General features: G+C 41.0%; 1 protein-coding gene across 1 annotated transcript in view; it reads right to left on the bottom strand.

Annotated features, from left to right (window-relative positions):
* Nucleotides 1-20,975, bottom strand: part of AGBL4 (ATP/GTP binding protein like 4) — a 1,816,099-nt gene that overhangs the window by 844,941 nt on the left and 950,183 nt on the right. Inside the window, exon 8 of the mRNA XM_019528308.1 lies at nucleotides 2,751-2,790. Within this exon, the coding sequence (XP_019383853.1) occupies nucleotides 2,751-2,790 (40 nt within the window). The remainder of the gene's footprint in view (nucleotides 1-2,750; nucleotides 2,791-20,975) is intronic.

Raw genomic sequence — 20,975 nt, 5'->3', positions numbered from 1 at the left:
GGAGCATTCAGTTGTTTTGTTTTCTCTTTGATTTCTGCACCTCGGACATGCCCTTGGTGACGAGAGGGACGCAGGCGGCTGAGAGACTTGGAGGTACAGGCGAGGGTGTAGGGGCGGCGGAGCCCTCGACAACGTGGGACCCCTGAGGGATCGGAGTCTCATTTGTGGACTGGTACGCCCCCGGATTTATATCACTGAACCAGTAGATCATCAAAGTCGTGGCAGGCGGTTCGGAGGAAACCAGCCCACAAACGAGCCGAGGGAGGAGGAACACCTCGGGGACGGTTCTTTACCAAGAGGGGCGGAGGCGTCGGCACGGAGGGAAGTCGGCACAGCACTACCCTTGGACAATGTCAATGACTAAAAATCGAGATAACGGTTTGTGAGATCCTACAGGAAAGATCCTGTTATCTCATGACAAATATGCAGCATGCAAGGATCGTCCAGGTGTTTTTTTGAAGTAGCATCAAAACTTGTTTCGTCTATCCTTGCAATAAAGCTGTGCTCAAGCACTGCACTCACTGTTGACGCCCACTCTCAGCCCTGCAGGACCTTCCTATCAGAGGCAAAGCTAACTGAATAACCTCCACTGAGCTGGAAGTTACCTACGTTTATGCAAGATGGAAAATGAAGAACCATTTTCAGTTGTCATTTCTCAGGCAAACTGCCCAGTTCCGATTCCAATCACCAACATTTCTCATTGGTCATAAACTCGACTGAAATGTTGAAAAAACAGCAAGGCCCAAATAATTCCCCAGACTGATTGTTTGCAAACCTGTGCACTTCAAATAGACTCCCAAATCTGTTGGCTGGGATTTCTGAAAAGTCTTAGGAGGAACCAAGTGCCCTAAGGCCCTTTGATCTCCGTGTCACATTTTATCTCTAGACCTTTAAATAAGTGTGGCCTAATCCATGCTGAGGATACTTAGGCTTTTGAAAAATGAAACCAAATTTACTGAAGAGTCAAACTGAAGGTATCCAATTATATAATTCAAGATTTGTTTGAAATGTATAAAGCTAATCATTGTGGATTTCTGGCTAAGTATCAAAATGCAAAAAAATACACCCCTCATAATAAAATGCATGGCATGGAAGGGTATTTTTTATTTGTTTTGGGTATTTTTTTTATGCACTGCAATCAGCAGAAACAGTTTTACTATTTGGCTGTACTGGTCCTTCCACTTAATTGTTATGTAGATTTAGTGGACTGCTGTATAAAACTGAAAGATCTGAAGTGATAGCTACTTACTGTAATCACATCTGTGCACAAACTCAACCTAATCAACCCTTTTATTGCTCCCTGGAATGTTACATCAAAAATTACAATGGCAAAGGTATCATAAATACAGTTTATACAAATGCCTACTATTCAGTAATTTCTTTTCCAAACCCTTTTTTTTCCTATTAAAAAAAAAAGACTGTGGACATAGATATCTTTACCCACAATCTGAGTGTTTATTCTGATTATGACCTTCAGGGTTTTTTTTTTCTTCTTCTCATTTTTTCCCTTTACAAGTAGGGGGAACTGAAGATAGAAAATATGAAAAATGTGTCAGGTTTGCCCTTGAAGCTGTAGTCAGAATGGTGACAATAGCTGTATCTCACTGTATTGTTGCTTTTATCAGCAAGTGCCCTAAGCATACATTAACATAATTGCAAACTGTATGAAAAGTGAACATGCAAAAATGTGATGCAAGTGCCAGTAGCCTCCAACATCTGTCCCAACAAAGTATTCCTCCTTCTCCTTTTTTTTTTTTAATTATTATTTTAACAAGGTTAGTGAAGGAGAAACCATGTCACAGATGATATCTACATTTACAATGTCAGAGTAATTATTGATGCAAAACTGTTACCCATGCAAAGTGCGCGTCACATTTGTGTCGACGCCGTGTAACACCTGTTCACTTTGGTAACACATTATTCCCAGTTAAAGCCAGGCAAAAAGGTGTATATACAGCTGTGGGACTGACTCCTACTGGGAACTAAAGGTAGAGTGGTGCTTCCCGGTTGCTAGTGGGCAGCAGACCTTTAGGAGAACAAATGAAAAGAGATTGAGCCAAAAGCCACATAGCAATCAATGAAAAAGTACTCAGCCCGAAGAAAGTACGTGAAAAAGCCCTGCTGCTCCTGTGATCTTAATTTTGTCACCTTTAAAATGCACCACCCCAAAGATCCAAAATGACCCTCCCGACTCCCGACTCAATCAAACGCATTGCGGGATGTTTCTTTTATGGAAAAATGGGGAAAGACATTGCTGTGAAGGCTGTTTTGCAACCCTTTTCGTTCTGCTTAGAAACGTCCTGACTCGCTTTGCTTCAAGGTTCTTCAGATTGAATCTGCACGTTCCCTCTCTTCCTTCCAACAGTTCACCGCCGCCTCCTTACATCCATTAAATGTCTAGGTTTACCACTGAAGAGAGTTAAACTTGCATTTCTGTGATACTTGAACACACATTGTGAATTCTAGGGCTTCTGCCCTGCAGACATACCGCTAACTGTAACCCCAGGAGGCTTAAAGAAATATCAGCACTCAAATTCATAGAGTAAAGGTCTGAAGAGGCAGCTCTGTGAACGGATAACTGCCCGGGGCTTTGCCAAGCACAATATAGCTGTCACTTGTTATTATGTTAAAGATTTTCCGGGGAACAGTGTTTTTCATTTTGCATGTCAGAGACAGGGGGGAAAAAAACACATTTAGACAACCATCTCTTTAAGAAGAGAGAAAAGAACTGAGCCTTGTAGCTTACTCACCAGGGTTGGTTACAGTCAGGAGGTCAAGCCGCCGTTGTTGCTGAAAAACAAATTATAAAAGGGATTGTTAAAAGGGGACTAATTTTAGTGGGTCAGAGTAGACCTGCAAAGTAAGCATTTTGACATTTACAGCAGAATTAATTACAAGATACAGGGTTCATGGCAACTCTTTTGGATGGGAGCCATATGTATTTTATGAGTAGGGAAAGAAATCCAGCTTAGCCCTTTTAATGTGCTTTTTATTTGTGTTTCTGAAGTGTTAGCCATGAGGTTTTTTTGAATAAGGTCCAAGTATGTGTGTCCTTGTGTGCTTTTAACTACCTGATTTAAAGCTAGGAAAATTACAGGAAAAGCCCATTTTCTGGTAAGAGGAAGGAAACAAGATGTGCATGTCTTTTCTTGACTCCTGGCTAGCGCTTGAGCAAACCAATAATTATATTGTTTCAGGTTGAGATTTTTCAAAGCTACATGTGGGGATTTGGATGCCTCATTCCCTTTCAGTTTAACAGGACCTGGGCATCCATACCACCTTATCTGGCCTTGAAAATCTCAGTTGTCGTATCTGTTAAATGGGCTTGGAGGACTATGGGGTATAAAAATCATGGTTTTATGAACAACCAAAGTGCAAAGTACAGCATGTATCACAGGACAGATTCAAAATTGAGGAAAGGGAGGACTTTTTCACAATTAGCCTGTGGAACACATTGTCACAAGATATCACTGAACCCAAAAACTTTGCGGGATTCAACACCAAACTAGATATTTGTATGAATAACAAGCATACCCAAAAGTTTAACGGTAAAGATGAAAGGAAAGTTTTGGAAGCAATATCTTCACACTTGAGGGCAAAAGGCAATCTTTAATGTGTGCGTGAAGAATCTACCCCTTGGAAAGAGGTTATACCATGACCGTCCCTTGTAGGGTTTCTATACCTTCTTCTGGTACACGTGGTGCTTACCACTATGTATGACAGGAGACTAGCCTAGGTGGATCATCAGTCTGATCTAGCATGGGAATTCGTATGACATTATCACCCTTTCCAACTTCTCTGTGGGCTATGTTTCTTTCATAGCTGGCTTTCCTCCATGGCTGAGGCTCATCAAGCTTATTCTTCTCATCTCACGAGGGAGTTTTATCATCTTCTATTTTTCTTTGTGCTTTCTAATAGTTGCCATCTAGCTAAACTCTCTGCCCAACAGTTATATGTCTAGCTGGTGCTGCAGAATACACTATCCTATTTAATTTCTCTTTCCTAATCAGCTCACTAATGTCTGTGTTACTTACATTTATTGTCAGGCCTATTGATCCTTTTCTAATCTAATTCTCATCATCACACTCTCTCTATTCTTCTGCTGACAGTTGAAAGTCCTTGAGGAAGAAGCGGTGTCTCAGTGACCCCTACAGTGGATATTCTTCTCTAGGATCTCTTACTGATTGAAGATCTTCCTGTCATAGAGCCCCATGTGCAGTCTCTATGCAGTCAAAACACCACCAGTCTATTGCAAGGAGGTCCAAATGCTGCATTCTGTATGCTGGTTTGCCAAAGCAGGCCCTTGGGTCTTTAGACAAACAATTTATGTACAGATCACATGTCTGACATCCTTTTTGGCAGCAGTGACCATCCAGTTCAAATGCCTAGGCCCTAAAATTAGCATCACCTCCTTGTCAGGCTTCCCCAGTGGTTCTGTACATTTTTCAAAGTCCCATGAAGCTGTCAGCTTTCTGATTTAGGAATACAGGACTGGATGATCCCCTGACTTTGCAGACAACCATTTACTCATGGAATTCCCCAAAATCACCATTTCAGCTCCAAAACCGACTTTAAGGTTTACCCTGCAACATGCCATAGGTAAAAGCAATGCCCCGCCACTCCAATGGCAGTGATTTATGTTTTAAAAGTACACACAATGCGTGTAATACCCAACTGACTTGGCACAAGGTTCTAAAACAGCTTTGGTCTTTCCTTGGGTAGAACAAAAAATAAATTGATCTAAACAAATATATATATATAACCTATGCGCATTTCCATGCCTCAAGTTGCTTGCTCCTTATAAGAGGTCTTAAGGCTGAGGTCAGTGTCCTCTGGGCACACTCCTCTGGTCCTTCGGTAGCTCTTGGATTGTCCTCTGAACCATGGATCCCTTCTGGTTTGTCTTACTTTTGCCAACTTTGTTTAGTCCTGCAGCTGAATTTGCCTCCCACTATGAAAGTTTATCCATCTCGTTCCTTTTCCTCACCAACCTTCTTCTGCTTGTCTCAATGGCCAGTTACAGACAGTCAAAAAGCCCCAGGCTGAATCGATTCAGTCTTCACAGGTTAGTCTCAGCTGCATAGATTGAACCGATAAGCAAGTGAACAGACATTCACTTTTGATTCCGGAAATGCAGCCACATGCCTACAGTAGCCCAGGCCAGAAGCCAGGGTGCACTAGAGCATGCCTTTCTGCTCAGCTGGAGCAGCCAGCTTGAGCCAAAGCTAGCTCCCACACCCTGAGAGGGCAGGGGGAGAGATGCAAAGCATCCTGGGACGCTGGAGGACTGGAAGTTAACTTGAATCTGGAGGGGATCTGGGACAGAAGTGGAATAAACCTCTGTAACCTAAATCAGTTAAGTCTGATACTACATCCATCCAGGTTTATCTTACACTGGTTATGGCCATTTTGAAAGTGGTTTATGTGCACTGAACTTCTGTTATGTTACAGGTTTGAACTGGTTTCTGATCACTTACATTGGTTTATGTATAATTTCTGTCCCTAGCCAAAGAGTCTCTGAAATTTGTTTTCCGTGACACTTAACTTCTTTGTTTTGGCTGTAGTGATCATCCATTTCCCAAACACCAGCCCTCTGCAGATGTATTTATCCAAATAGTTCTCCAAAGCCTCAGGTAACCTGGCGTCCCTATGTCACTAGAGTACATGATTATTCCCATATACTGGTCTGCGTCCAAAGGGACATTGAGCAACCATTGTCAGTGATGTTGGATTTTGTATTCATACTGGAGGCAGTCCATGGCATTATTAAACGGTTAATTATGAAAACTGTTGTATCAACCAGAATCATAAGTTGTACACAGACTGAATCCCTATTTCATTGTAATATCCACTATTGTGCCCATCTTGTCCTAACCCTAATAAATACTACCCATTACTTTCACTTTGCTGGCTACCAACAAGTCCCAAGGGAAATGGGAGACAGTAGTCAGTTTGGACAAGCTTTCCATCTAGTGGATCTTTTCTGCTAATAGTGGTCTCTAGAAACACAGACCCATCCGTGCACCTGTCCCTAAGTCCTAATTTACAATGGATCATGTTAACTTGCATATAGTTAACATAACTCATTAATACATGCAATAAACCCTGATAACGAGTTATAAATCATATTTTAACACACGGAAGGCAAATTGTTAATAAATTAAGTATTCATTCATTTAACAAACATTAATCTATTAAGCATCAAGAATTAATTACACTATAGTGAAGAAGCTGAAAAGACCTGGTTAGTGATCCCGTCTACTTCTCTGGAAATGTGTGGAGTGGTCCTTACTCTGTAGTCATAAATATTCCGTGTTTGAATATGTCTAGGTATGGTGCTACCATAATGGAGTTTGGAAGACTATTTCACAGTTAAAATCCATCATCACTTTTTCTGCTATGGAATCTAAATCCTTCACCAGGCTTCCTCGGGTGTCTTTGACTCAACTCCCTCATTGAGCAACCTTTCTCTTTCTTGATATTGATGCTCTTTCAGATGTTTGCTGACTGTTTCATTTAATTTGCACCTCAATTAACTCAGGGTGAGATGAGAAAGTACAAAGAAGAAATCATTTTTCTTTAAATTAACTAATTCATTTAAATGTAGATGATCTGCAACATACTTTTCCATGCTTCTCCTCTGCTCACAGAATACATGGCCAGCCTCCTGCACCGATGTAAGAAGCAGAACACTTGCTTTGACTCTTTCTTATCTTCCAATTAGCAAAAAAAAACCCCAAATACAGCAGTGTCCCATGAAATTGGTGATGTATCATTTCTGTAGCAACTGAGGAATTTATTTTTATATAGAAAATAACCTAATTATATCCTACTTTGAATAGATCCAGACTTCAATGACCAGAACCTTAGCTATGCCAAGGATACACTCACTGCAGCAGAAGAGAAGAAAAAAATGTCAGCTTTGTGTTCATGCAATCCTGGCCAAGCATGTGCCAAAAAGCCCTAAAACTATGTCTTTTCCTGTCTTTTCTGTCACCAAATGTGCCTGCCTAAGCAGGAAATACAGGTGGTATAAACCCAATCATGCATGTCTTCACCCCCTGAGGTGCCCTTTGCTAGATGGACCCCTCAGACATCCTTCATGGTAGTGTTTCAGCTGTTTGGGTTGCTCATTGACCTGCAGGAACACTTCTAGAGGGAATACACACCTTCCATGCCTACCTAACTGGCAGCTAAGGTGCCAAGTCCTGGGTCAAGAAAAGCACAATAGTCAAGAAGAGAACTGCAAGCACAGCAACTGGATTCACCCCGCTTAATGTCTGCCCGAGCACTCTGGGGATATAATGCTTATATAGGCAGGTACTACTGACCCTAACTGCCATGGCCACAGTCCACTGGTTCTCAAAGCCACAATGTAGCCTCAGTGACCTTAAGAGGGCTTTGTCTCCCTAAACATATGGCACCTTGCCCAGACTTTCCTATTGACTGCTTCCCCCTGATTTTTATTTTACATGAATGGGAGTCTGTCTCCATTCGCTCCAACTACTCTGCACTTCCAAAAGAGTGAAGTGAAATCAGGTGCGTTCTTCTTTATTCTGGAAGCTTTGCAGAAACATTTTGCTAATTTTGCCCCATCCTTTATCATTTTGTAAATGACAGCCTGATTCTGCAAACCCAGGTGATGGCCAAATTGAAAAAAGTGAATAATCCTGTCAAAACCAAAATGTCTAATCAGAGGCTTATGCAGGGGTGAATCCAGCAGTGGGGTTTAGTGGTGCAGTTATACCCCCCACTTCTATTCCTGGTCCACCTAAAGTTTAAAACCAAGTTACTGGCAGTGGCAGTAACATTTCTATTCAGGCAACAGTAGCATTTCTATTCAGGCAGGAGTGAGGGAGTTGCTTGACTTCACAGTTCACTGTAATCAACCCAGTTCCTTCTAAACTCTTCATTCCACAGTTGTTAACATCCCTCTGTTTTTGGTAATGGTCTTGATGTTCCACTAATCAGGCTATCCTTTCTTCTGCAGTGCTGCTCTCTGTTAGCTGCTCCTGGTAATGTAGCTCTTATCTCATAAGACTGCAGACAGATTCTAACTCCAGCCCAAAACATTAACTCAGATTGTGGAAATAGCCTTCAGTGAAGCTCAACAAAGCTAAATTTTGTTTTACTAATCTGAAAAAGATGTATATTTAATTCTAATGACTACAGGAATAAAGAAACAACATTGTTTGATTATTTTTGCCTAATCTGTTGTGTTTTATACATCATATCTGAGATAACAAATGAATATACATTCCAACAGAGTTAATTTTTTGCTTTGATCTTAAACTGAATAATATAGTCCTAAGCCCCAAGTATATTAGCAAAGCTTCTAGTTTCTTTTTACCTGGAAAAAAATGTGTTGTGTCATATGTGATGATAAACCACACCATCTGCATCCCCTTTTCAAAACCCTAGCTCCACTCATGGGGATATAGTTGAGTTTGCAGGATTGAGGCCTAAAATTTCTGTAGCTTTTTTAATAATCTTATGAACAGCAATCTTAATGTGTTTGTAAATGCTTTCAGTATATTATATCCATGGAACCCAAAGTGCAGACAACTCATAAAGATTAAATTCAGAACACAAAATCCAGATAATCTGAGTTTGATAGTAGGTGTTGTTTGAAGGGCACAACCTTGCCACTAACAGCTTGGTCCCAGAGATGACAATCACCTTTTGCTTCAAGTACAAAGGGCATTTCTTTAATACGTCATAAGCACAGAACAGTGGATATGTTTAAAAAAAACCCAACAACAACAACAACCACCCATCACTCAAAACAAAATGCCACCTAAAATAAAGGCTGCACTGTTTACATACCACTTCCCACGGGGAAAAGACCACTTCTGGCAATTCTTAACCATGGTTACTTAATGTACTACTGACAACCACTCAGACAATAAAGGAAAAAGAGAGGTATAAAAACATAGAAAAAATGGAATGGACAGACTAATTACCAATACCAATTACATTTAATACCAATAAAGGACCAGAGCCTACGATACGTGTAATGAAATACCTTGTAAAGCCAACATTTAGATATTGCATGTCCAAGCAGATACAGAGATAAAATGTTAGGTATATTATACTTTTACTTGATATGACACTGAATGAAGATCAATATTGAAGGTCAGGTGGCTTTCTCTAAAGCTACTTTTGTTCTACTAGGAACAGTGACACAAAATAGCATGCTGTCAACCAGAGATGGGCTAAGATAGCGGTTATCTGTATCATGATGCCACCAAACATAGAATTTAGATTTCTTATTATCTGAAAACTGACAGAGTGAGGAACCTACCACCTATGAAGATGGTGGAAATGTCAGAAACTGGTCAGAAATAAACTTAAAAAAAATCCATGACTGACTGTGAAATTTTGAAGTGGTTTCTATTTAGCAGGGATCGAAATGGATGCATATTGGGGATACAGTCAAACCCACATAATATCATTCCTCTATATCACCCACTATTATCATAATTTTCATTGCCAATGAATTATGTATTCCATACATAATAATGCAAAAAAAAAAAATCCTCTGGTTACTGTAACTCTGCACATTGTCACACATCGCTTAATGTCAACAATTTAAGCAATCTCCACTGGGTAAATTTACCACTTAACTCTACAATCATTGAATGACATTCCAAGATGAAATCAGTGAGTGGACAATTATTGGCAAAGTAATTTGCCTTGTTGAAAAAATATACATCAGTATATATAACTACAAGAAGATACGCTTTTCTATTGTTGTAAGAGAGGTTTGTCTGATATTTGCTCAGCACCTGGGAATTTAAAGTACCACCAGGGCCTGAAGACGGCTTGCCTCAGGCTTAATACTACATGTACAATTTACCTTACAGTTAAATTGTATGGGGTATGTGAGCTCTTATCACATACCGTAATTTTTTGGGTGGGGTTGTAAAACTCTTGGACATTTTTTTTTTCAAAGAAGGGGGGAAGCTCAGACATGGTGCCACTCAGGGTACATCAACCTCGGTGGGGAGGGGGAAGAGGTATGCAGTGATATTGTTTCTTCTTTCAATTAATGGGCGTTTAACTTGAACATGGTATATGTTTTATCGACTTTACTTAATTCCTTATGTTAGATACTTAAATAAACAACATGGCTGGATTTACATAAACTCACAAAAATACACAAAAGGAGCAGGGGATAGATTCCAGCACTTCTGCCTTTGAAGTCTTGATGCCACCAGTCATGAAGTGATCGGAAGAGGAGTAACTGTGTTGTGTGGACACCCTGAGCAAAATGCACATTCAGAAATCAGGTAAATCCTGCTGCCATCTTTTAAACTGCCTGTTCATGACATACTGCCACTGGGCATGTAACTCCCGTTATTGTCGACTCTATTTAATATCACAGGGGGGGTTTGCCAGGCCTGAGCATGTGGCATTATCAGAGTTGGATTATTCTCTGAATTTATTTTTAAAATAGTTTTCTATAACTGACAAAGACTTTTGGAAAGTCCAGGCTAAAGACTGGCTCAGGGCAAATGACAGTTTGAAAGAGCTCTCTATAGAAAGGAGAACTGTGCCCAAAGAAGCTAAAGAGCATCAAGAAGAAAAGAGTGTGATTGCTTCCACCTTGCTGTGACAATAGTCGCTTCAATTCACAAAGGTGGGTGTTTCTCTGCTTGTATATTCCTTCCATTCATAGTGTAACACTTACCTATGAAGACAAAATTTGGATTTAAATAGTGACCCCACCAAATGTAGGAATTTAAATCCTGTTAGAGTGGATAATCTGATTATTTAAGAGGGTGGGTTTTTCACATTATAATGCCAAGCAATAATCTTTTCTTTCCATCCATCCTGAAATCACAAGCTTTTTTTCACATAATGAAATAAGATCTCACACCTTCTCCTTCCTCCATTATTAGCTGCTAATGTTTCATTGTATCATGATAAAATGAACCAGTCTCCTTGCTGACGCTTGACTGGGATCTTAGCAAATTGTATCTGCTGTAGCTAACTTCGCAGAATCAATGATTGATAATATAGGTGTATGGGAACACTTAGAAAGTAGTCTGGGATATGTTATCACTCAAGCTAAGAGCTATAATGAGCATTTTAAACCATTTTAACAGTGGCCTCTGCAGACACTTGATCTTTGTAATATTTGGTAATTTCATTCAGGTTGAGAATCAAAACCAAGTCCAACCAATAAAAGACAGCACTGATCCATTAAGCTATTTTAATCATCTTTCCATTTCACAGGTTCTTCCATTTGTTCTTAATACCTGACACCTTCATATAACTTTCACAAAAGCTAAGTACAGGAGATAAAGATACTTTTTTATTCTTTACAACCTTTACCAAACAATTGACTAGAACATTTTTTTCCCCTGGAAAGTACTCATCTCAAGGACACAGCAATTAGGCACATACAGATTAAGATTCTTCCTTGCTTCTTGTGATGCCGTAATATTTGAAACCTGTGTAGAAGAACTGCTAATTTATTGAAAGTGGAGGAAAAATTGGAAAGAGCGTTTAAATCCTTGCCAGGCCTCTCTGAGGTACTTAGCAGCATTATAGTACAGTATCTTAGTTCTTCTACAGAGAAATTGAAGTGAGAAGTAATAAGAAATTTAGACAGGGAAGGAAAATTAGTTGGATGCTGTCACTAGGTCCTATAGGCAAAAAGAACTGAGCTAAGTTGCATGACAGCATGACTTTCATGGCGTCGGGTGAAGTGAGCTCAAGTTCACAAAAGTTTATGATCTCGATATATCTTATTTAGCTAGTTGAAGGTGTATATCTACCCTGCCACACTGCACGGCTGTCATGATTGGGATGTTAAATACTGATTTAAAGAGTTACCATTTGTGACAACCACAAGTTTTATTGGTCCTACAAAAGTCAAGAACGCAACATATTCTTGAGTGCCATCTACTGGTACCTCATCTATATTTTATATTATAATTCATCTTACTTACACATATACATAAAGCACTCTTGTAACATGGACCATCTGAGGCTCTATTGCCCCATTCACAATAAAAACCACGTTATAGCACAGATACTCCTAACCATGACAGAAAATGTACTGGTAGCCACAGAAACATGAACAAATTCTTACTGCCAGTGGTTATCATCCTACAACTGACAGCATATAGACTGACTGCTGTGTCCATACAGAGCCAGTCAAGCAGACCAAGTACACAGTATACGATTCAGGATCAGGCCTTATACTAAGCATGGACTAAGCCACATAAGACCAAACTCCATACAGAACACACTGGGAAATGCATTGGTCAATGCAGAGAAATAAAACACTTAGAGAACTTGGGGCTGATCCACTTCACATCTATAAAAAGATGACCCTTCTCACTGACTGTCATGGGAGGTAAACCATGACACATTCAGAGAACCATTAAAGTTGCAAAGGGTAAAATTTCCATCTGCTGAGCATCCCCTTCTGATGCAGGACTGTGTCTTCTACTGCATTTCCTAGTGTTGCAACAGAGATTGTCTTAAATATTCCCAGTTATAAGATTGGGATTCCAAGGAGGTTTCCAAAACACCTCTTTCCATGATTCAAACATTGACTTTTCAGGAGGTTTCCATAGCTTTCAGCGTATATTTTCCCCAGTATGGTTTGCTCACTATTCCTGGGCCTAGCTCTTGATACCTTTTTTAGCTAAATAACTCTTCCCTCTCCTGGTGCTTACATCTTTCAGAAGTGGCAAGGTAACAGAATACTGTAGCCATCCTTCCGCTTGTCTAACATTCGATAACTTTGTAAAATATTTCTTCAGAGATCAGTTTCTCCGAACCCTGATCTTTTGATGCTGTGTCTTGAGTTCCTTCCAATTTATCAGGTTTCCCACTTGGTTTGAATGTTTCCCCGTCTAACAGGTGTCAACATTTCCAGTACTTATTTACTTAGAAAGTATCCATGTCAAGGGAAGTCATTAAAGATTCACTGACACCTTTCAAAAAATCAAGTTTTCTCTTAACATAGTTCTGTTCATCTCCAGTACAAATGGATTCAGTGGGTCTCTTCCCTAGCATGGGTTGATAATTGTTATTTGTACCTACTGTCATGACCAGAGATTGAATAATTTACTAGGAATTCCTGAGTATTCGTCCAACTCTGCCATTGATTTCTAGGGTCCTTAGCACATAACCTAATGTTTCTATGCCCCGGTATCTCCATCTGTAAAAGAGTGATCATTATGAAGAGCCTTTCTTACTTGCACTGTGATTTAGAGGTATGTAGTGCAATATAAAGTAAATATGTATTATTAGCTAAAAAGCAGCCTTGTTTCCAAAGAGTTGACCCAATACAGTGCAATATATACCTTCCCAGAGTCATAATTTTACCAAGCAAGCCTGCTTACTTTGTTGAACTAAACCTAGGAGCATGCACTCACAGGCCCTAGTTTCATATGATCTGTCTGATCAATGCATAGCTGAAAATGTGCCGTGAGCCAAAGGGAACTGATGGATTATCTAAAGTCACCAGCTATCTAGAATATTCTTCAAGGAAAGCCAATGCCAACTTCTGAAGGAGTAGCTACTGGCTGGATAGTTGCAGAAATGGACTGCTCTACCTTCTTCTCAAAAAGTCTTAGGCCCCTAAAAGAGTCAGAGGAAGAGGTAAGTTAGGCCTATTTAGACCCCGAAACTGCCAGCCATTTATTAAGCAGGCCAGGCTTTTATTAAGCATATGACTACCCTCCTGAAGTCAATAGCTCTCCTCGTGTGTTTCAAATTAAGCACTTGTGTCAACGTTTGTGGGACGGGGACCTCAGTTGGGTCCTCAGATTTCTATGCAAAATTTTAAGAGGTTTGTTTTGGTAACAACCCACCGCGCTCCTTTTTCATGGTTTGGGGTTTTATTCTACAAATTACACAGCCACAGTTATAACCCTGTGCTTGTGACATCAATTAGTTAATGCCTATAGAGATTATTGTAACGCCACAAACAGAGGATTCTGGCTTGAAGTGAATAATAAGCAGTGGGAGCTAATAAACTCTCTCTCTCTTTAAATTTTATTTATTTGAAAGAAAGAGTAAACAGGAAAGGAGGGGGAAAAACCCAAGCAGGACCACACAGAGTGCTGTTAACAACAGGAATCTATACACGGCATGGATCACTTCTTTGGTATTTCAGAGCCATTCTTTAGCTCTGAGCCTGCCTCTGATATTAAGCATTACTAAATAAAAGGCAAGGCATTGAAACAGAAAAAGGTATAGATTAGTGAAAGCAATTATGAACTTTGAGAGTCCACCATTTGTCGGGGGAGGTAAGCAACACTGTTCAATGAATGTTTAATTAGAAACAAAGCATATCTACCTATGGCAGTAATAGGATATTGACTAACTAGCAGTTGTTTATGGGCCATTATAGATAACAGACAAAAAGTCTCGTTTTAACGTGTTTAAACATAGACAGTTTTAGAATATAGCATGTGCCTACACACAGGTTGGGATCTTATGCTTCAGGCACTCACCCAAGGTCAAGTCACTGCTTTGCCTGACTATTTACACCAAGAACTCCACCCTGTAAGTAGACTAGCTCCAGCATGACTATATGAAGCACATCTACCACATCTCAGCCAATAGCCAGGGCAGTGTCCTGGGATGGAGGCGATGAAGGTTGAAGCCCCTGATCTTTATCTGGAACAGCAGAGACTTAAACTGTGGTTTCTCAAGGTTGTTGCCCCAACAGCTAGCCATGGCGAGCCATGTTGGCTCCCAATCTTTAGTATTGACTACACTTTCTTGCCAACTCTCATGATTTTTGGTCGTGGTCTTAAAGTCTATGCTTCAGAAATGTGAGCCACTTAGCTCTATTATTTAGCTCTAGCACTTTTATTTATATTTATATCAATACATATAGATTTCATAGATTTCATAGAGATTAGGGCTGGAAGGGACCTCAGAAGATCATCGACTCCAGCCCCCTGCCCGAAGGGCAGGAAGTCAGCTGGGGTCATAGGATCCCAGCAAGATAAGCATCCAATTTGCTCTTGAAGGTGTTCAATTGAGGTGCTTGAACCACCTCTGACGGCAGGCTGTTCCAGACCTTGGGGGCTTGGATAAAAGAAAGATAAAAGACAGATAAAAAAAAGAGCTACGTTTTTCACACCTGAAGCGTACACTTTAAGAGCTACTGACAAAAATCATGAGAGTTGGCAATCCTTTGATTAGATTTTCTCCCCTAGTCTTAAATGGGCATGTAGATTCCTGGGGGAAAAAAGAAACCTGTTTCAATGAATCAACAGAAAACAGTTGGACAGAATATTTGGGGAATAAACAGGTTTTTTTAGTTATTTTTTTAAGTCAGAAAATTTCCTGCTGGATAGTTTCTTTCTTTTATAAAATGTTAATGAAAAATTATTTCTATTTTATGAACAACTCTGAATTTCCAATTACTTGGACTGGGGTCTGGATTTGAATTCTGACCTGGCCCAATGCTGCTCTGAAAAACAAAGTCCCACATTATAAAGTTAACAGAATCCAGTTTCTGATACATCTGAGCCCAGCCAAAAGATAGACACTGTTAACGAACTCTTAAGAAACTGGGGTCATGTGGTATCCTACCAAAAAATATAACAATAAAAATGGAAGGAAAAAATATGTACCACAAAAGTGGAATAATTTCTAAGTAGAAATTTTCCCAAGAATAACAAGAATATTGAGATTGAAGAATATCACTTACAGTTAAGACAATAAACACTCTCCTACATATATGCTGGTTCTGGTCAGGGAAAGGTGACCACACAATCTCTGCACTTGTGCTATTTAAAAGAAAATCTCAATGATACATTTCACTTTCAAAGAAAGAAAGAACAAAAGAGAAAGAAAGAGAAAGAGAATGAAAGGAAAGCAAAAGCAAAAGAAAAAGAAAGAGAAAGCCGGCTATATTCCTTTCCTGTAAGCAAGAGGGCAGTCAATACAATCACTCCAAGCCTTATTCCAGTAATTTACTGTACAAAAATTATCAATAGAATCAGGCTACCTCTGGGGGGAGACTGCCATTTGCTGTTTCCATGGTTTAATATGGGGACATTAACGCTCTTTCTTTACAAAATTGTAGTATCTAGTCACTCTGTGGAAAGCTCCTTTTTTATTGTACGCAAGTTAAGACAATGCGATCAAAATAACAGTGAGAAGTTAAATGGGAATCTAGTATGCATGGGCAAATATAAAGACTTATATTCTGCTGCTGTGGTCTCATCTCATTTCAAGCTTCTCATTTTGTCCTGCTTCCCTTTTACAGTCCACAGAAGTGGGTTAATTTTCCCACTACTCAATACAAAAGAGTTTTTGAAAGCCAAGGTTGCTCTTTGCCAAATTCATTAAACATATCATTTTGAATGTTCCAGTTGTCACTCTTGCAAGAAAAACCCGGCATACTTCATTGCCACGGGTGAGGGCAGAGTCTGGAGAAGTGCAGGTTATCCAGGAGGTAACAGAGGTTGCAAAGAGAATCTCCCCTCCACCCCCTGACCGACTGGCTTCCTTCATTCAGAACATTTTGAAGCAACTTATTGGTTGTGCTCTATTATCTAAATCCAAATCATTATTTTTTTAAAACACACTGCATTCCAGCCCACAGAACGATGGCAACACAAAGCATCTACATGGGTTGAAGTTATTGAAAAAACTCTCGGTAACTTTAAGGTAGGATCTGACATTACTGCTACTAAGTACTCGGGTAATTCTTCCAACCCAATGGTGAAGATTTGTGTTTGTACAGCACCTGGCACTGAGCTGTCTGGCTATCCTAGGCACTTCCACAATAGAAAGAATAAATAAAAGTGAATGCTGGGAGACAGGTAATGTTACTCCTGTGTTACAAATGTGGAACAAAGGGAAGTGATAGGTGACGTGCTTAAACTACTGAGCAAGTCCTTGGGAGACCTGGGACTTGAACTCAGGAGTCCCTGTCTCCAGCACTTTGCTCAACATAAAAAGCTCTCTAAAAGTCCAAAGCAATACCAACACTGATGTTACTATAAACATATCAGCAGTTTGCTTTGTTCTAGCAATTAAAGACAAATGTTTGTGCTGAACACTTGTTTAATGGTCCAGAAGGATGAGGTGGTCTACACTTGCTAGCTTGCAATAACAGAACAACTTCTCATCAGCAAAGCCATATGATATCTTCTCTCACCAGAGTAGACCTACAGTGTGGAATATCCTATGGAAAGCTACAATACATCAGTAATGATTCAAATGACAAAGGATGAGACTTGTGAAATCCCTTCTCTTTCTGCAGCGGTCTTTGACTAGATCACAGGTTCCCTCACCAACTCTTCTGCTCAGAGTTATATGCCAACTGAGAAGCTCAGCAAAAGCATGTTGGTGGGAGAAAGGAAGCAGAGAACAGCAAATGTGCAAGACCAAGATACTACATTTAGGACGCGATCATCAAATACAAAAGAAAACAAAAGAAGGGATGACTTGAGAGGATGAAATATTGCAGAAAAGGGCCTGAATGTTATTGTGAATCACTAACTGAATGTGAGCAATGGGGGTGGTGGACCTAATAGTGCACTGGGTTATTTTTGAAGGTGTCTGAAACATCCTATGTCTATGTAGATATTCTACAGAAAACTCTTCATTTTCAGATAGCCCTCTGTCCTTTGTAATTGGGGTATGTAATTATACCGAATGTTTAAAAAAAACACACTCAATGTTTTAAACTGTAGTCATAGAATCATAGCACCGAAGGGCTGGAAAGGACCCCAAAAGATCATCGAGTCCAAACCTGATGCTCTGGGCAGGAACACTACAGAGATCAAATGATCCCAGCAAGGTGTCTGTCCAGTGTCCTCTTGAAGTCTTCCAAGGCTGGGGACTGAACCACCTCCTTGGGAAGTCTATTACAGATTCTGGTCACCCTTCCCATAAAGAAGTTCTTCCTTACATCCAACCTGAAACTGTCCTCTAACAGTTTATGGCCATTGCTCCCTGTCCTCCCGTGGGGTGCCCTAGTGAACAGTTTTTCTCCCAGCTCCTGATATTCACTCCTTACATATTTATAGATGGCCACCAAGTCCCCCCTCAGCCTTCTCTTCTCTAGGCTGAACTGTTCCAGATCTCTTACTCTTTCCTCATATAATTTGTCCTCCAGGCCTTTAATCCTTCTCTGGACCCTTTCAAAATTTTCCACATCTTTTTTGGAGCACAGCACCCAGAACTAAACACAGTCCTCCAGCTGGGGTCTCACCAGCTCTGAGTAGAGAGGAAGTATCACTTCCTTAGCCCCACTTGTGATGCATTGGCCAATGCATCCCAGTTGCTATTAGCTCTGTTGACTACACTGTTCCACTGGTGACTCATGTTCATCGTATGATCAAGCATAACCCCTAGGTCCCTTCAGCCATGGTGCTGGCCAGGACATCTCCTCCTAACCTATATTCATGCTGCTGGTTACTTCTCCCCAGATGAAATGCTCTGCATTTATCCCTATTGAACTGCATCCGGGTTCCACTCCGCCCACCTTTCCAGCTTGTCCAGGTCCACTTGGATCCACATCCTCTCTCATTGCATGACCACTTTTCCCCATAACTTAGTATCATCCACAAACTTGGCCAGCGTGCTTTCCACAGAAAAGCTGTATATTTCCATTGCTGATATTTTTTTCTTTATTCATTAGAAGAAAACCAAGAGGTCTCAAAAGACTCATAGAATATAAGCCTTAATAAATTCATTCGCTGGATATCACCAGCAACAAAGTTTACAGATTCATGTTTGTAAATGAATTTTGTTTCCCCAAAGAGTACATATTTTGCAGTTAGTAAAGTAGCTCTGGTGTGTCAAGAGTAACTCATGAAGAAATATCAGCCCATCATTTCAAACCAATTTCACAGTTGCAGGAAAGGTGAACAAAGTTTCTATACATGAATGAGTGAGGAAAATTTATCCTCATTCTGTTCATGAATTCTATTGTGTCAGACAGCTATATTTGGTGGTTTTTCTTTTGAGGCCAACACAAATGTAAATGTTTCAATTTATATTGGCAAAATTAAGTGTCAAATTCCTTTCTGTTCCCAGTGAGTTTAAATTGTTCTTGGGGGCACTGAAGGAGGAGACATTTTTTTTCTTATAAAATATAGTTCCAGTACAGCCCTGCAGGTTAAGAAGGGAAAGAGCTGGCCCAGTGAGCCATTGCACTAATTCAGTAGACCTTTTCACCCAAGAGACATGGGCTTCTCAAAAGTAGGAGGGACATAGTTTATGCTGTACAGATTATGAGTAAAGTGAGAATACTCTAAAAAGGCATAATTGTCAATTGACTTAAGTCAAGGCATACAAAGTGTATCTGTTAAAAAAAAAATCACAAAATGAAAACAGGCAAGTTTACATACACACACAAAAATGGATGACAGTTTAGTCAATGCACCAGAGCTGGAATTGCAAAGGAGCCTAAGGAACCAGTGCTATCCACATGCCATAGGCAAGATGATGGCTAGACATTTCAGTAATTGGGGATTATTGCTAAATGGCTCTGTGGGAGATGGTTGGTTGAAGATAAGAGCCTGAAGGAAGAGGGGAGGCATTTGGCACACTAGACTGTAGAACAAGCTGCATGCATATGGGGCAACAGAGAAAAAACTGTGAAACAGAGGACAAAAATATGCCACTAGAATTTGAAAGAAACTTCATGGAAACATATACAGGACAAAGGAGTAGGGCAGCATCCTCTTGAGTGGAGAGGATGCTTCACCAGCATGCAGGGTGACAAGGGGAAGGGAAGCCCAGGTAAGCATCAATGTCCTGGGAGTAGGGGGCCACAACTATCCAGGGAGGGAAGCACGTGCACCCTCAGGAGTCCTGGGAGTAGGGAGACACAACTGTCCTGGGAGTGGGAGGGTGGCACGTGCACCCTCAGGAGGCCTCAAGTGCCTCTACACTAATGCTCGTAGTATGGGGAGTAAGCAGGAGGAACTGTGCCTCCTGATTGCGAGTAAGAACCCAGACTTAGTAGGGCTCACAGAAACCTGGTGGGACCCTACATAAGACTGGGTGGTGGGCATTCTGGGATACACCCTATATAGAAGGGACAGGACAGAGAGGACAGGTGGGGGCGGGGTTGTGCTCTATGTCAAAGAGCACCTCACATCATCGAGGATTAGCTTCAGGTTGGAGGAGGGTCGGGCAGAGACACTGTGGGTCAAACTACAAGGGGGTGTGGTGAAAGGAACCTTATGGTGGGTGTCTACTACAGACCACCCAACCAGGGGGAAGAGCTGGACCAGGACTTCTTCAGTCAGCTTATGGAGGTGGTTAGGTCAAGGGATGTTATTATCATGCGTGACCTAAACTACTAGACATTGGCTGGGAGGAGCAGACAGCCAGGTCTGACCGCTCGTGTAGGTTCCTGGATGTATTACAGGACCTTCACCTTATCCAACCCCACTAGGGGTAATGCCTTGCTGGACCTGGTCCTTGCCACAGGGGATGACCTGGTGAGGGGACTGCAGGTCCTTGACCACCTGGGAAATGGTGATCATCACCTGCTGGATTTCACTATCCAACGCAGAGTGTCAAGGGCTTACACCAAGGATAAAGTCCTTAACTTCAGAAGGGCCAACTTCAATGAGCTTAGGAGGCTAGTGGGGGAGGCACTGAGGGCCCAGAAGGTGGAGAAGGTGGGAGTCCATGAGGGATGGTCGTACCTTAAGGGGATGATCCTCCAGACCCAAAGAATAACAGTGCCTGAGAGAAGCAAACTCAGAAACCCCTTGGCCCAGCAAGGGCATTCAGCAATGCCTGAGGACTAAAAAATTGGCTGATGGGGTGCACCCAGAGAGTACTGGTGGATGGGTTGTACTCAACCTGGCGAGATGTGAGCAGTGGGATACCCCAGGGCTCGGCCCTCAGGGCCGCACTGTTTAACATCTTCATTGGCGACTTGGATGAGGGGGTGGAAAGCATGCTGTCCATGTTGGCTGATGACACTAAGATGTGGGGCGAGGTGGACACACTTG

Source organism: Gavialis gangeticus, unplaced genomic scaffold (assembly GCF_001723915.1).
Source record: "Gavialis gangeticus isolate Ggan-Ray unplaced genomic scaffold, GavGan_comp1, whole genome shotgun sequence".
NCBI classification, from domain to species: Eukaryota; Metazoa; Chordata; order Crocodylia; family Gavialidae; genus Gavialis; species Gavialis gangeticus.
The sequence above is the reverse complement of the archived record's forward strand: the minus strand, read 5'-3'. Positions and strand labels throughout refer to the sequence as shown.